This window comes from Cinclus cinclus, chromosome 22 (assembly GCF_963662255.1).
Source record: "Cinclus cinclus chromosome 22, bCinCin1.1, whole genome shotgun sequence".
Classification (NCBI taxonomy): Eukaryota; Metazoa; Chordata; class Aves; order Passeriformes; family Cinclidae; genus Cinclus; species Cinclus cinclus.
In genome coordinates this window covers 10,170,142-10,185,336 of record NC_085067.1, presented here as the reverse complement: position 1 = coordinate 10,185,336, position 15,195 = coordinate 10,170,142, and the positions used below count along the sequence as shown (strand labels likewise).

Sequence of the window (15,195 nt, the reverse complement as noted above, 5' to 3'; positions counted from 1 at the left end):
ATAAAAATCTGTCAGTGCCTATTATTTGCAGGAAAACCTGTGCTCTGGGATTGATCAAACTGAAGTAATTGCAAAATCAAAGGGGGTCTTTAAAAAATTAAGGAGTTGCAGGAAGAGTGTAGTGAAAATCATTAGGAAATGTGATTTATTTCACTGTGTTATCCCTAGGTCTGAGTTTGGAGTTGTTCAAACAATACTCCTGATAAATTTAATGCTGCCATTGAATGCCAGGCTGTAGGAAAGATTCTGGGAATGTCAGGAATAATTCATCCTGCAGCTGCTGCCTGGGATGGATGGGTCTCATTGATTGGCACCTGCTTGTTACAAGTTACAGTTCAGGACTTGAGCTCTGAAGTCTCTTAAGCACAGGGATTTAGGGAGAAAATGGATTTTAAGGAAAGCAAACTGCAGGGTTTGTGTCTGGTGTTATTTTCTCTCTCTAGAGGTCATGGGGTGGTGCTGAGATGTGAACTGGGGCACTTGGGGGCCTTCAGAGTCCTAAAAATCTCCTGTTCATCCTCCAGGTCTCTACCCACACACACAGATCTCTTTTCCCTGCTGGCCAGAAGTGGGTTCTGCTCGCTGAGAGTGTCTGCAGGTACAGAGGAGGTGTTCATGGGAGCCCTTAGCACTCAGGAGATGATGAGTCCCACTTTAAACTTGGAGAGAGTTCAAGAAGTCCTAAAAACTGAATTGTGACAGCAGGATGTTTGATTTTCAATTACCCTTCCCACAGCCCTAAAGATCACCCCAGAAAACAACCCCTGTGCCCTGCTCCCCATGCCCTGAGGATCCACCTGGTACTGGGATTTCCACACCTTTGGTGCAATGGGTGTCAGCTCCTCAGAATTGCAGACTGGTCTGGGTGGGAAGGGACCCTAAAGCCCATCCAGTGCCACCCCTGCCATGGCAGGGACACCTTCCACTGTCCCAGGCTGCTCCAAGCCCTGTCCAGCTGGCCTTGGTCACTGCCAGGGATGGGTGGGTCCTGCTGGAGCCTGAGAGACAAGTGGGGACAGCCAGGGCTGAGTGCAGCCTTCCCTTGGCTCAGCCTGGGCTCACAAGGCCTGGAGCTCCTCTTCCCTGTCCTTGCATGCTCATCCCAGCTTTCCCTTGGTTCCTATCTCTCTTTGGTTGTTGTCTGGCATTTGGGCTCCATCCTCTTTGTTTCTCTAGCAACAGTACTGACTTCTTGAGTAATTCTCTTCACTTTCGAGTAAGTCCCATAAACCATGGTCACAAAAATGGGATTCATGGCATCACTTTGAACTAACTAGCTGAGATATCGACAGCAGCAACTTGCTAATGGGGCAATTAATTCAAGGGACCTTTTCCAGAGAGGCCTGAGGCTGCTGCTGTTCCTGGTTGGGACAGTCAGTGCCCCTCAAGGGGACCAAACAAGCTCCTGAGAAGGGAGAAGGTGCTGTAGCTGCCTCACAGGGAGGATTTCTCTGAAGGAAATTCAGTATCTTGGTCATTTCTGGACTAAATCCTTCTGCACCACAGTGCTGGATTTGCTTTCCCTGTATGTTCCACCCTGTGCTTATCCCAAAGCACTTCCTGGCACTTCCAACCTATTCTGTAAATTCACCCTTTCCCCCCCGGAGCAGGTGGTTGTTTTCCCAGCTCTCTGGGGATTTACAACACTAACTTCTGGCCATTGTGCTGCTGCTGCCCTCAGCCAGGCTGAGGTACTGGGATCTCAGAGATCTGGGACAGAGCAGGAGCATGCCTGTGACCCCAGGGCTGATTTCCATGTCACTGAGCAATACACAGCTCAGGGAATGCTCCTGGAATTCTAGTCCTTGCTCTGTCTGGAGGTCTCAGCTCACAGGTGACATGAATAGGGTGGACTGACCTGCTGCCATCAGCCCTTTCTGCCTTAATTAATTTGATCGGCCTGGGATTGGTTGGGAAAGCTCTCCAAGATTATTAAGTCCAGCTGTCAACCCTGCAACACCACTGTGTCCCCAGGTGCCACATCCACACACCTTTCAGGTGTGGGGACTCCCAGGCCCTGACCACCCTTTCAGTGAGGAAATTTTCCCTGATATCCAACCTGAACCTCCCTTAGCACAATTTGGGATTGTTTCTTCTTGTTTTGTCACTTGTTCACTGGGAGAAGGGACCAACACCCACCTCCCTCCTAAGTAAGTAAACCTAAAGCAAAGACTGCACAAGGAGAGTGTCCATCCCTGGATCCAGACATTCTCTCATAGTGCAGCTGTGTGCTCCAGCCCTCCCTTGCTCCACCAGCTGGATTCTTTCCCTCTTGGATGTGGTCTGGGATAGCATTGTGTTTTCCAGCATGACAGAGTCACCTTGACATCCACAAAGGGAGAGGCTTTAATCCCTTTAATGAGTTCGTTTTCCATACCCAAACTCCCCTATGAGGGTGGGCAGGGCTGGCACAGGGTGCCCAGAGCAGCTGTGGCTGCCCCTGGATCCCTGGCAGTGCCCAAGGCCAGGCTGGTCACTGGGGCTTGGAGCAGCCTGGGACAGTGGAAGGTGTCCGTGCCCACGGCAGGGGTGGAATGGGGTGAGCTTTGAGGTTCCCTCCCACCCAAACCAGTCTGGGATTCTGTGTGGCTGCAGCGCTGGGGGTGTCACAGCACCTCCAGGGCAGGTGTTGGGGACAGGGAACAGCCTGGCCAGAGGTGCCCATCTCTCACCTTCAGTCACAAAATCATCCCACCCAGGAGGGACTTGGCCTTTTCCTCCCAGCTCGGTGGGTCTTGGGTGTGTCTTGGCTGTGCCCGCAGGAGGCTGTGGAGCTCAGGGAAAGGCACTGAATTGTTCCATGCTGAGCATCCCATGCTGAGCATCCCAGCTATATTTAGGGAGGAAGAGGAAGCACTTCACTCCCAGCTGCACATCCCCTGACGAGGGGTAGATCAGGGACAGAGAGTCCATCACGTTTAGTTCCTTCCTGCCTCAGTCCTTCCGAGAGTGGGAGCTGTCCTTGTGATCCAGCATCCCAGATCTAGGGACAGTATCACAGGGAAAACCAAACTTGGAGGCAGAGGGTCACAAAGAGGCAGAACACGCTGGAATCTGCAGCAGAGCAGGGGATGGGGTGGAGCCCAGGTGTGGACAAGGTGTCTCAGCAGCCAAGCAGCCTCCTTAGAGCAGGTGTGAGCACGGAATGGTGGGATTCCCGAAGGACTTCTCCCTTTCCCTTGTCTCTTGGCAGCAGGAAGGTGGCTCTGCTGGGCTGGATGTGTCAGTGATTAGAAGCAGCTCTCCGTTGTGCTGAAGTAACCCGCTGTTCATCCCTCGGAATGGGAGCTGCTGAGATGGAGTCCTGGCTCTGATGGCAGCTGGGCTGGGATCAAAAACCCCAAATCTGCCATAAGGAACCTTCCTGTGGAATAACCCCCCGGGGTCAGGGGGATCATCACAGGGGTGGCACTGCTGGGTTCAGCTCAGGGCCGTTCAAGTTGTCCCACTCTTTGGGAATCCTGAGCAGTGAATTCCATCTCCAGGCATTCCATGTGCTGCCTCTGGAAGTGCTTCCTCTGCCCTGACACCTCTGACTGTTCCTGAGCACAGGCTGAAATCACTGAGGGTGGAACTTCAAGGCTGCTTGTTGTTCCCATCTAAAACTGACTCTGTGGGAATTGTGGTGCTGGTAGCTGTTCCTAGATCCTGTCTGCAGAGCTGCTGAGGGATTTAAGGCTTGGTTATTCCCAGGGCTGTGTCCCTGTGCTGTGTTTCCTTCAGCCCCATGGACTGGGATGTGGGGAGACTCAGCTGTGTGTGCCTGGCATCCCACTGCTTGTGGGATCAGAGTCAGGGAATGGTTTGAGTGGGAAGGGACCTAAGCCCCGTCCAGTTCCACCCCTGCCATGGGCAGGGACACCTTCCACTGTCCCAGGCTGCTTCAGCCTAGCTTTGGACATTTCCAGGGATCCAGGGGCAGCCACAGATTCTCTGGGCACCCTATGCCAGGGCCTGCCCACCTTCCCAGAGAACAATTCTTTCTCCCTGTCCCATCTAACCCTGCTTCCTTTCCTCTTAAGGCCATTATTCCCATCTCTTACCTCACCTGCAACTTAAAAACCAGTTCAATTCCTTCCTAAAGCCCGAGGTTGGGATAATAATTAGAAAGGAGAAGTTTGCAGGTTTTTGCCAAGCACTGTGACCCTGTTCAGAGTAATTTCTCACAATATGTCTCCTTGTTTTGCTGAGTGACTCCAGTTCAGTCACTTCCCCTGTCAAACAAAGGGAGCCTTAAATAATTGTTAGCCTTAATGAGGTGAGAAAGGGGGTCATAATTCTGTGAATTATTTGTTTAGCTTGGAGAGTGGGTGCTGGCAGGTGGTGAAGCTGCTGTGTTTAATGGCAGCATGTGGGAAAGTGAAAAGCTCCTGCTTTATCCGAGGGATGGGCTCAGAGGGAAATGGAGGAGTTCAGGGTGGAGCCACCCAGATCATTTTCCCAGGAGCCTTTTTGATGTCATTCTCAGGGAAGTGGCTGCTGTTGGACACAGGGCTCAGAGCTGGCAGCCACTCCTGAAGTGGGATCTCATTCCCAGGTCCCACCTGGGGACAGCATCACCTCTGCTCTGGCACCTCCTGCTCCAGCCCCCACAGATCCTTCCAGCCCAGGATGGTCCAGGATCCCAGGCCAGGAGCCTCGGGGTGGGATGTTCCTGTTCCAGGGTGAATTCTGGTGAGTCAGGCACAGAGTAGGATGGATCTGCCCTTCCCAGCTGCTGCTGTGGGATTGCAGTTCCATCAGCTGGGAGAGCCCTGTGCTCACAGCTCAGGGGGTGTCTGCCTGTCCCTCTAGACAGTCCAGATGTGTGTCCCCAGAGCTGGCTGTGCATCACAGAGGCATCCTCTACCTGGGGCTGTTCTGGGCTCTGCAGGTGGCTCAGGTCACTCCAGGGACATTGCAAATGGGAGAAGAAAATCCAGGGATGCTGGGGGTTAATGGCCAGCTGTGGCCAGGTTAAAACTTGGAGGGATAGATTTATTTGGGGATTTATGTATTTTTTATATATGTATTCTATGCTGTAAAACCTTTTCTAGAAGGTATAAGTATCTCCTTTTTGTATACAAGAATATATATAATATACAGTATTTATATGTTTTGGGGTATTTTTATATAGGTACCTGAAATATTCTTCCCTGTGATGCCCTGTCACAGGTGCCCAGAGAAGCTGTGGATGCCCCTGGATCCCTGGCAGTCTCCAAGGCCAGGCTTGGAGCAGCTTGGGATAGTGGAAGGTGTCCCTGCCCATGACAGGGGTGGAATGGGATAATCCTTAAAGTGCCTTCCAGTCCAAACCATCCTGGATTTTCTGAGGAGCTATAAAAGACTATATATAAATACTCTTTATGTATTTCATATTCATCTCTTCCCATATATCCATGGGAATATTTCTATCTCTTAGATTGATCTCACTGTGTTTTGGTGCTGAATTATTCCAGCAGCTGCCAGAGGGTCCCAAAGAGAAGAGAATCCCTACTACAGATCTTTTCCTCAGAATGTTCTTGACAGACATTACATTTATTGACACCACTGACCTGCAGTGTGTCCATGTGGGATGAGAGGACCCAGTGGGAGCTCTCCCAGCTGAGGGGCACAAGCTGCAGAGATCCCTGGAAACTTTGGAATTTCCATGAATGTGTGAATGTGGGATTAAAAGTACCCAAACTAAATTAATGAAATTAAAACCAACTAAACATGCCCTGTGTGCAGGGCTACTCTCCATGTCCTGGGAACAAGGGACCTGGTCTGCCAGGGAATGGATTGCAGCTCAGCAAAGAGCAGATTTGATGGAACACCAGGAAAACGAGGCCGAAGGGATTCTGGGAATAATTCAGAGATGGGATTTCTGCACAGGAATGATGATAAATGGATGCAGAAGTGAGGGGATTAACTCCCTCTGCTTCCTGCTCAGGAGTGCAGGGATTTGGATCTTTGCAGGCTGGGAATGCCTAAAAGTTCCTAAAAGTCTCTGTGCACCAAGTGTTTGATTTTGGGGCTTTGTGGTTTTGTTTGGTTGGTTGTTTATTGTGTAGCTTTTGGGTTTGGTTTGGGATTTCTTGTGGGGATGTTTTTGCATTTGTTTGTTTTGTTTTGGGGTTTGGTTTACTTTGGGAGGAGTCAGTCTGGTTAGTTTTTTTTTTTTGGTTGGTTTTGGGGAGCTTGGGTTGGTTTGGGGTTTGGTTGACTTTGAGGTTTTTTTGTTTGATTTGGGTTTTTCTGCTTGGTTTTGGTTTGTTCGGGGTTTTTTTTCCTGGTATTTCATTTGGGTTTGGGTTTTTTTTTCCCTTTTTCAAGGTGTTTGGTTTTGGGAGTTTGGATTTTTAGGGAGAATTGTGAGGGAGAATTGTGTTGTTTTTGTTTATTGTGATTTGGGGGTTTGTCTTTTGGAGGGGAGTTTTGTGAGTTTTTTCCTGTGGTTGTTTTTGTTTGGTTTGGAAAAGGCAGGTTTTGTTTGTTCTGGGTTGGGTTTTCTGTTTTTTTTGTGGGGCTGGTTCCCCTGCTGGCCACTGATTGTTATTTTTGGTGTATGGTCTTTAAAACTCTGTGAAGATTGCTGGATTTAACCATTAAATCCCGTGCATCCCCCAGGGAGAATCAATTTGTTGGATTTGAGGACTTTGTAGCCTTAAATCCTTAACAGGACAAGAGGGAACAGCCTCAGGCTGGGCCAGGGGAGGCTCAGGGTGGATATTGAGGAAAATTTCTGCCTGAAAGGTTGTCCAGCCATGGCACAGCTGCCCAGGGCAGTATTGGTGTCCCTGTGCCTGGAGGGATTTAACAGCCCTGCAGATGTGGGACTTGGGGACATGGGGTAGTGATGGCCTTGGCAGTGCTGGGGATGGTTGGACTCAGTGATCCTGGAGGAGTTTTCCAACCCCGCTATTTGTAGGATTCTCACCAAAGAGGAGCTGTGGCAGCCCCAGAGCTCTGGAGTCTCTCCCACTCCCCCTGTGCTCCCCAGGGATCTTGGGGTGCAGCAGAGCTCCAAGGAGAGTTGTCCTTCAGGGATGGACCCTGTGATTCCAGCCCTGGAGGCACAGGGTCTGCAGGAGCCACTACAACCTTTTCTAACTTTTCCTCCTCTTCTGCTCTACTCTCTCCTGTGCTGTTCAGTCCTTCCCTGAAAATCCTCCGGATATTGGTGGTGCAAGACTGGAGATAGTGGCTCAGGAGGACCCTCCTTGTGCCAGTGTAGTTGACTCTGAAGGAAATGCCTTACCCTTGGTAGGACAAACTAATTGGTTTTAGCTGCCTTCCATTCTTCAGCATTCCCTGTGTCACATCCTGTCCTCTCTCCCATATTTTATCCTGTTGGATATACCTGGGATTATTTCTCAGCAGTGCTCATGTTTGGGGCAATGTAGTGCTTGGTCCTCTTGGACTGTCCTCAGTCTGTATATGTGTTCCCATCCCCCCAAACTGCTTCTGCAAAGGTGTTGATAAGAAAAGAAATCTTGAGCATGGCTCTTCTCCTTCAGGAATGTTGCTGGATTTTGGTGGCAGGGGCTGCTCCTGCTGCAGTGAGTACAGCTGCCAAAGAGAAGTGATAGAATTGTCCTGGTCAGGGCTGTTCCTGGGAGTTCAGGAGCAAAGGGAGGGCTCAGCCAGGCTCTGGAGATGCTTCCAGGGACCTTGGCTCTCCATTTAATCCCAGTTTCTCATTGGATATATGGATATATCCTAGCTTGGATGTATGGAGCCATCCCAGTCTGAATGTATGGATCCCTCTATGGATAATGGATCTCTCCAGTTTGGCTCGGGGCTCTGTGACATCTCAGGCCAGCCCAGCCCCCTCTGTCCCTTAGCACCCTTGTCCTGGGGCTGTTCCAGCTCTGCCCCTGTGCCGGGGGAGTCTGGGGGACAACAAGCTGTCCCTGGGTCAGGAGAGAGCCCTGGGGGCCAGTGGTGTCCTGAGGTTAATGAATTGTTAATTAATTAGTTGTCCTGACCCAGCAGGTCAGGGAGGGATCCCAGCCCTGGGGGCACCTCTGGAGTGCTGTGCCCGGCTCTGGATCCTCAGCACAGCAGCGACAGCGAGCTCCTGGAGCAGGGCCAGCACAGGCTGTGAGGATGAGGAGGGCCTGGAGCATCTCCGCGCCCAGGAAAGGCTGAGGGAGCTGGGGCTGTTGAGCCTCGAGAGGAGCCCCAGCTGAGAGGGACCCTCAGCCCTGGGTGTCCCTGTGTGCAGGGAGGGTCAGAGCAGGGCCCAGGCTCTGCTCCAGGGCCCAGCAGTGACACCAGAGGAACGGGCAGGGACTGAGCCCAGCAACTGCCCCTGCACAGGAGGCACAAATTCTGCCCTGGGCAGTGCCCAGCCCTGAACAGGCTGCCCAGGGAGGGGCTGGAGTGTCCCTCAGCGGGGATATTCCAGAGCCACATGGGCACAACCCTGTGCCCTGTGCTCTGGGATGGCCCTGCCTGAGCAGGGAGGTGGCACCAGGGACCCTCTGTGGTCCCTTCCAGCCTGGGATTTAAAGTTTCCCCTCATTCCTGTGCCTCTTGTATCCCATCATTAATGCCTGCCTGGAGCAGTGCTCCTTGCCCTGGAGGTTCTGCAGAATTCTGTCAGGGTTTTCTTTGCTGTGCGTCTGTGCCACATCTGTGGGGAGCAGTGGGTCAGGGACCCTGGGGACCAGAGCTAAGGGGGGCTGAAGGAGCTCCAGGGGAAGACTCCTCAGTCACCCCAGTGCTGAGCAGAGCCCTCAGGGAGAGTTTCCCTTTCCAGGCAGGCCAGCCCAGCACAGGGCCAGCTGAAGGAGCTGTGGCACTCTGTGATTTCACCTTAGAGAAGAACCGGGGAGGAGGCTCAGCCATTTCTCTTGTGATGTATTTATCACCCTGAAGGGCTCCAGAGGCAGTGAACAATTCCCTAAAACAGCCCACATTAGTCTGGGATCCCAGGGTTGTTTAGGGTTGGCTCACCTGTTACATGGAAGCTGTCAAAGTGCTTTGAGCCTTAAATCTTTTGTTACTTGTGGAACAATCTCATTGTTAAATCCCTATGGAAATCTCATGGGCAGTTGGGGCTGTTCTTCCCCACTCTGAGTTTAGGATTTGTTCCTCAGCAGGAGCCATTTCTCCCCATGACACACCTGCCCCTATGGCATTGTGGTACATGGCTGTGCTGTCACTGCACTAAAAATCATAATTATTGATTGATCTGCTTTGGAATGGATCCCAGGGTGTTTGCTCTGGTGGGAATGGGATCACAGGATCATGGAGTGGGTTGGGTGGAAGGGACCTCAAAGCCCATCAAGTGCCGCTCCTCCATGGGCAGGGACACCTTCCACTGTCCAGGTTGCTCCAAGCCCTGTCCAGCCTGGCCTTGGACACTCCAGGGATCCAGGGGCAGCCACAGCTGCTTTGAGAATTCCATCACAGCCCCTCCCTACCCTCACCAGGGAGAATTCCCTTCCCATATCCCATCCAGCCCTCTGGCAGTGGGAAGTCATTCCCCCTTGTGCCTTAAAGGCTTTGCTGAGTCCTCTAGCTTGGGGTTTGCCCTTTAATTTGCTGAATGTCCATGGATCAAACCTAGAGGGAGCTGAGTTTGATCTGAGGTGTGACATTGTCAGCTCCCACCTCCCCACCCCTGGGGGGGATCTCAGATCTGCAAAGCCTGGGTGCTCCTTGGGATCAGGGTTTTTACTTTACAGGTGACACTATGTCTCCTCTGCCATTGCTTTTGTGGTGGCTCACACACGTCCCCACCTTGGCACAAGAAAAATGAACCTTGGGCACCTTGATTTATGCCAGGACTGGTTCCCAATGCTGTGACTCTGCAGTGTCCCCTCCTGGCTCTGGCTCTGGCAGGGACATGCTGTAATTCCATGGGCAGGGATGGAGGAGCATCAGCCATGGCTGATTGCAGAATTTCAGGGGTGTCAGCAGTTTTCCCAACCAAAAAAGCTTTTAGCTCTTGGGCACAAAGTCAAGTGCCATTTGAAATGCACAGCCATCAAGTTTGGGGGGGGGGGAGGAATCCACAATAACCAAGGAGCTGGTCTGTTTTCCCTCTTTTTTTGGATGAAATGCATAATAAGCTCTTAGCTGAGATAAAACCTAATTGAGGATTTCAGCCAAGGCTGGGGCTATATGAGCAGAGCAGGTCTGGGAGACAAATGCAGCTCCAACTTGTCAAAGTGAGATGTTCTTCACATGGAAAGAGGATTTGTGTCATTAAACCTCTTCATCTCCTCCCCCGTTCCTAAACACAGCCCTCCTGCCCCTGCACAGTCACTCAGATCCATCCCAATCCCTTGGCAGGTGGTTCTGCTGCTGCTCCTGGCCCATTGTCCCAGGCTGGGCTGCCCTGGAGTCACAGTCCCGTGCTCAGGGTTGGGGTGACCTTGGCAAGGTCCCTCCTTGAGGGGCACCTGGACATGGCACCAAATCCACACCTGTCCCCCAAGGCTCTGCCAGCTCCACCCACCATAGGATTTCCCATGGGAGTGGTAAGGGCAGAAGGCCTGGGAAGGCTTTGGGAGGCATTTTAGGAGCCTCCCTCCTGGAAAGTGGGGCTGAGGTGGGGGAGTTTGAAGGCTCCAGCAAAGCATCCAGCAGTGCAGCCCTCATGGAGATATCACAAGATCCTGGGATATGTTGGGAGGGACCTTAAACCCCTTCCAATCTCATCCCTGGCATGGACAGGGACACCTTCCACTGTCCCAGGCTGCTCCAAGCCGTGTCCAACCTGGCCATGGGCACTGCCAGGGATCCAGGGGCAGCCACAGCTGCTCTGGGCACCCTGTGCCAGGGGCTGCCCACCCTCACAGGGAACAATTCCTTCCCAATATCCCATCCAGCCCTGCCCTCTGGCAGTGGGAGCCATTACCTGTGTCCTGTCCCTCCATCCCTTGTCCCCAGTCCCTCTCCAGCTCTCCTGGAGCCCCTGGAACAGGCTCTTAGGTCTCCCTTGAGTCTTCTCCTCTCCAGGTGAGCATCCCCAGCTCTCCCAGCTTGGCTCCAGGACTCCAGCCCTTGGAGCAGCTCTGGGGCCTCCTCTGAGATCACTCCAGCAGGATGAGGTTGTTCCAGTGCCGAGAATTCCAGAGCTGGAAGCAGCTCTGCAAGGAGGGATCTCACAAGGGCAGAATAGAGGTGGGGAATCAATTCCTTGCTGGCTCTGGGTGTTTATGCATGTGAGTTCCTTCTGTTTTCCTATTAAAGCTGTATTTTACAGGAGCCTCTGGATGGCTTTACCTGCACCTCCGTGTGGTGCAAAATTAGAAAAGCACCAGCTGGGGATCCTCGTTCATCCCTACCCAGCTGCTCTCAGCATGACCTGGGTTGGTGCTCCCTGGCTCCCTCACTGTTTCCTTTCCTGCAGTTCCAGGTGGATGGCGAGTGGAGGACCTGGATTGACTATGGCCGCTTCCAGGAGCTGGTTAGGGAGCACGAGCAGAGCGGCGGCTCCAGGACCTTCACAGCAGCCGAGTACACGGCCAGGACTCCTTCCTGGGCCCTCTTTGGGGCCAGGGAACGGGGATTTGACCCCTTGGATGTGAGATTCCAGCGGAAGAACAAGGCACGGGACATCTCAGGGTGCTGAGAGTTGGGGCTCACCGCACCCTGGGCTTCCCAGGACTCCATTTTGGCCGGTTTTGGATCCATCTGCCTGGATTATCCTGATGTTTGAGAAGGGGTCAAGCTTGGATTTAACCCTTCCCTCCTGTTTTTAGGGCTTCCTAGATAAAAATATTGATAACGTTCTTATCTCAAGATAAATCAGAGCTGGTTCAGCAGCAGTGGGTGGGGGGGCAGTGCTGGGATCTCCTCAGTGGGGAATGTTTGGAGTGGGTGGGATGTGGGGCCAGAGGGTTCCTTGGACTCCTGTACAAGGAGAGCCTGACAACAAAACATTCCACATCCCTAAGGAAAAATGCCAGGGGATTTCAGCCCCACAAGGTTGGATCAGGACAGGTGGGGCTACAGCCAGACCTGAATCCAAGACCTGATCCCTGCTGGGAGCATCATTTTAGGGATTTTGTTCAGGTATTTTAAACACTGGTGCCATTTCCTGTAAAAACCCCATTCCCAAGAAGCCAAAACTTGGGAATGGTGTAACAGCACCCCTATGGTTACCAGCTGCAGCTTCTGATACCTCTCCAAGTGTCTTCCAACCTCATGGCTTTGGGAATCAGGTTTAGAGGCAATGTTAACCAAATCCCAGCAGCCCTAAACTACAGGTCCAGTCCTTCAGAGCCCTGTCAGGCTCCAGCTGGGTGTGCCCAGTGCTGTAGATGGAGCACCCCTGGGATGGGGATTCTGTTTCTTTTAAAAAGCAACCTCTTTTCTTCAGCTATACAAAGAGTTTCTAAAGCAGAAGAAAAATAAAGGAGTTTTGCCTAGAGCGCCTCTGGTGTGTAGCTGCTGAGCAGGGAGGGTGGGAGATTGACTGGAAGGAGATGGGAAGCAGAAATGTTGTGTAAGAGCACTTGCCTAACAGATGTGAGATAGAAGGGAGATCATTGGGTGGGTCTGTGGGTAATGGATGGTGGGTGTCTTTCCTGAGTATATTTTTTTAAAAATCAGAGAATCCTGGGATGGTTTGAGTTGGAGGAGCCTTAAAGCCCATCCAGTGCCCCCCTGCCATGGGCAGGGACACCTTCCACTGTCCCAGGCTGCTCCAAGCCCTATCCTGCCTGGCCTTGGGCACTGCCAGGGATGGGGACTCCAAACCTCCGTGGGCAGCCCCTGCCAAAGCCTGACCACCCTTTCCATGGGGAAATTCCTCCTGGTGTCCACTCTGAGCCTCCCCTGCCCAGTCTGAGGCCGTTCCCTCTCCTCCTGTCCCTGTTCCCTGGAGCAGAGCCCGACCCCCCCGGCTGTCCCCTCCTGTCAGGGAGTTGTGCAGAACCACAAGGTCCCCCCTGAGCCTCCTTTTCTCCAGGCTGAGCCCCTTCCCCAGATCCCTCAGCTGCTCCTGGGGCTCCAGCCCCTTCCCAGCTCCGTTCTGTTCCCTGGACACAAGACTCCAGTTAACCCTGAACCATCAGCTGGAATTTTGAGGCCTGGTGTGTTTGGTGTCCACCAGGACCCCCCACATTTGCCTCGATGGATCCTGGCCCTTCAGCATCTCGTCCTCTTTCCTAAATTACCTCCATCCTGCACTCACCTCCCTGTCAGAACCCCTCCCTTCCCCCCCCCCCCAGTCCGTCCCAATTCCCTGTTGGCCCCTTTGAGTAGTGGCAGCTGCAGGAGCTGCTTTGGGAGAGGAGCCCCAGTGCTGGAGGATCCTGGGGCTGCCATGGGATCAGCTCCTGGTGTAAGGTGCTCCAGAACTCCCTGATAGTGCCTTCCTTTGGAAATCGAGGGGTTCTAAAGAAAAGTGTGTTTGCCCTGTCCCTGGTATTTCTTCTGCAGCCTCCCAGGACACCCAGTCCCCGCTGTCCCTGTCACACAGGGTCCCACCCCCACGGGGCTCAGTTGGAAGGATGCACTGGAGCTGAGAGACCTCTCCTGATCCTCCCTATGCCGTCCTGTGCTCCCGTGCTCCCACCATCCATCTCCTGATCCCTCTGTGTCCTCACACTCCCTCCACCCTTCTTTATCCTCCGTGTGTCCCTGCATTCCCTCCATCCTCTCCACGTCCTCACAGCCTCCCTATGTTCCCCATTCCCTCCATTCCCTCCCTGCTCCTCCCCACTGCTCCCAGCTCTGGCCAGGGAGGGCAGTGCAGGGACAGTGTGGGTGTCACGGGGCAGTGCCACAGCATTCCCATGGGAATTGGCACCTGCCATCTCCTCAAACGGGGCTTTCCCCTGCCCTGTGGGAAAGCACAACCCCGAGTGCCAGGCTGGGTGGAACCAGGACATACCTGGGCCATATCTGGAAGCCGCTCCCAGAGCAACTGGGACAGGATTTGCTTCTGCAATTCCACTGGAATTTCCTCATGCTCAGAGTGAATCTTCCAGTACACAAATCCATCCGGGATGTGCTCACACCCTGCGCTTCCAGTGGGACAAGAGAACACAAGTCCCCAGAACACAGCCCTCTGGCTGTTTGGGGACACACGGAACTGGGACATGGCTGGCACAGCTGGAGCTCTGGGATCCCGCTCCACCCGTGCTGGGAGCAGGGATTTGCTGCCCTCCGGCAGCAGCGCCTCCTGCCTCACCTGGAACTGCTCCTGGTGAAGCTAAAATGGGCTGGCACCCACCGGATGCTCCTGTGAGCTGGAGGGTTGGGATTATGTTGAAGTCTGAAAACCAGAGGCCTTTCTGAGTTCCTCAGAGAGATAGATCAGAGTGCAGGAATTGAATTAAAACCTTTGGATGGATTAAAGTACATTAAGCCACTCATACATGAAACAGAGTGCAACCTTAAGTAAGAATATGTTTTAAGTGCCTTAAAAAGTAAAAGCCCTAGACATCAGTGTAGAAAACAAGTCTCAAAAACAAGTCTCAGTGAGAGCTCCAAAACATAGTTTTAGACATAATAAAAATATAGTAAGAATATTATTTATATTTTTCAGATAGAACAGATAGGCCATATGTGTAGATTATATGTAAACTTTCATACTAAAAACATAGAATTCCAATAGGTTTAGAAGAAATGCTTCAGATTTGTGGTTTTAGCTCATTGGGTAATTTGTAAATAAGAATCTGTGTATTGGAGCCAGAGTTCTCTTGCTCTCTCTCTTCTTCCATCATCATCATCATCATCACTACCACCACATGAAGAAGAAGAAGAGGAAGAAAAAGAAGAAAAGAACAAAAGAAGAAAAGAGCAGGAAGCATCTGCCTGTCGAGACTGTAGCAGGCTGCAGCCTCTGCCTCTGCTCAGGACTGTACCAGGCTGTAACTCTGATCTTCTTGGGGCCTTGCATCAGGAGCTGCTTCTAATCAGGACTTTACTTCTCTTTGTGACTCTATGCCAAAAGCTTTTAGCATGGACTTGAACACTCGGGACTGTGCCTTTTGAGACTGATATGCCTTCACAATAAACAACTTTATAGCAACTAACAACTGCTCAGCTCTTTTAAAGAGAACAACAATCCCGGCAGGATTGCACAGGGAGGCTTTAAGGGCAGGCAATGCACTCTGGGAAAAAGTGACCCCAGTTCAGGGAGGGTTCCCATTCTGCCAAAGGCAGATCCTGGTCAGGGAGAACCTCTCCAGTGCCACAATTCACAACCAGCCCATGCTCTTGTGCTGCCCTAGGTATATTTGACTCAATAACTGTCATTCCAAC

General features: G+C 52.2%; 1 protein-coding gene across 1 annotated transcript in view; it reads left to right on the top strand.

The window, feature by feature from the left end:
* The window catches only part of LOC134052724 (S-adenosyl-L-methionine-dependent tRNA 4-demethylwyosine synthase TYW1-like), a 92,272-nt gene extending 80,642 nt beyond the window's left edge, over positions 1-11,630 (top strand). Inside the window, exon 16 of the mRNA XM_062507354.1 lies at positions 11,330-11,630. Coding sequence (XP_062363338.1) covers positions 11,330-11,551 — 222 coding nt within the window. The 3' untranslated portion in view covers positions 11,552-11,630. The remainder of the gene's footprint in view (positions 1-11,329) is intronic.
* The last annotated feature ends 3,565 nt before the right edge of the window (positions 11,631-15,195 follow it).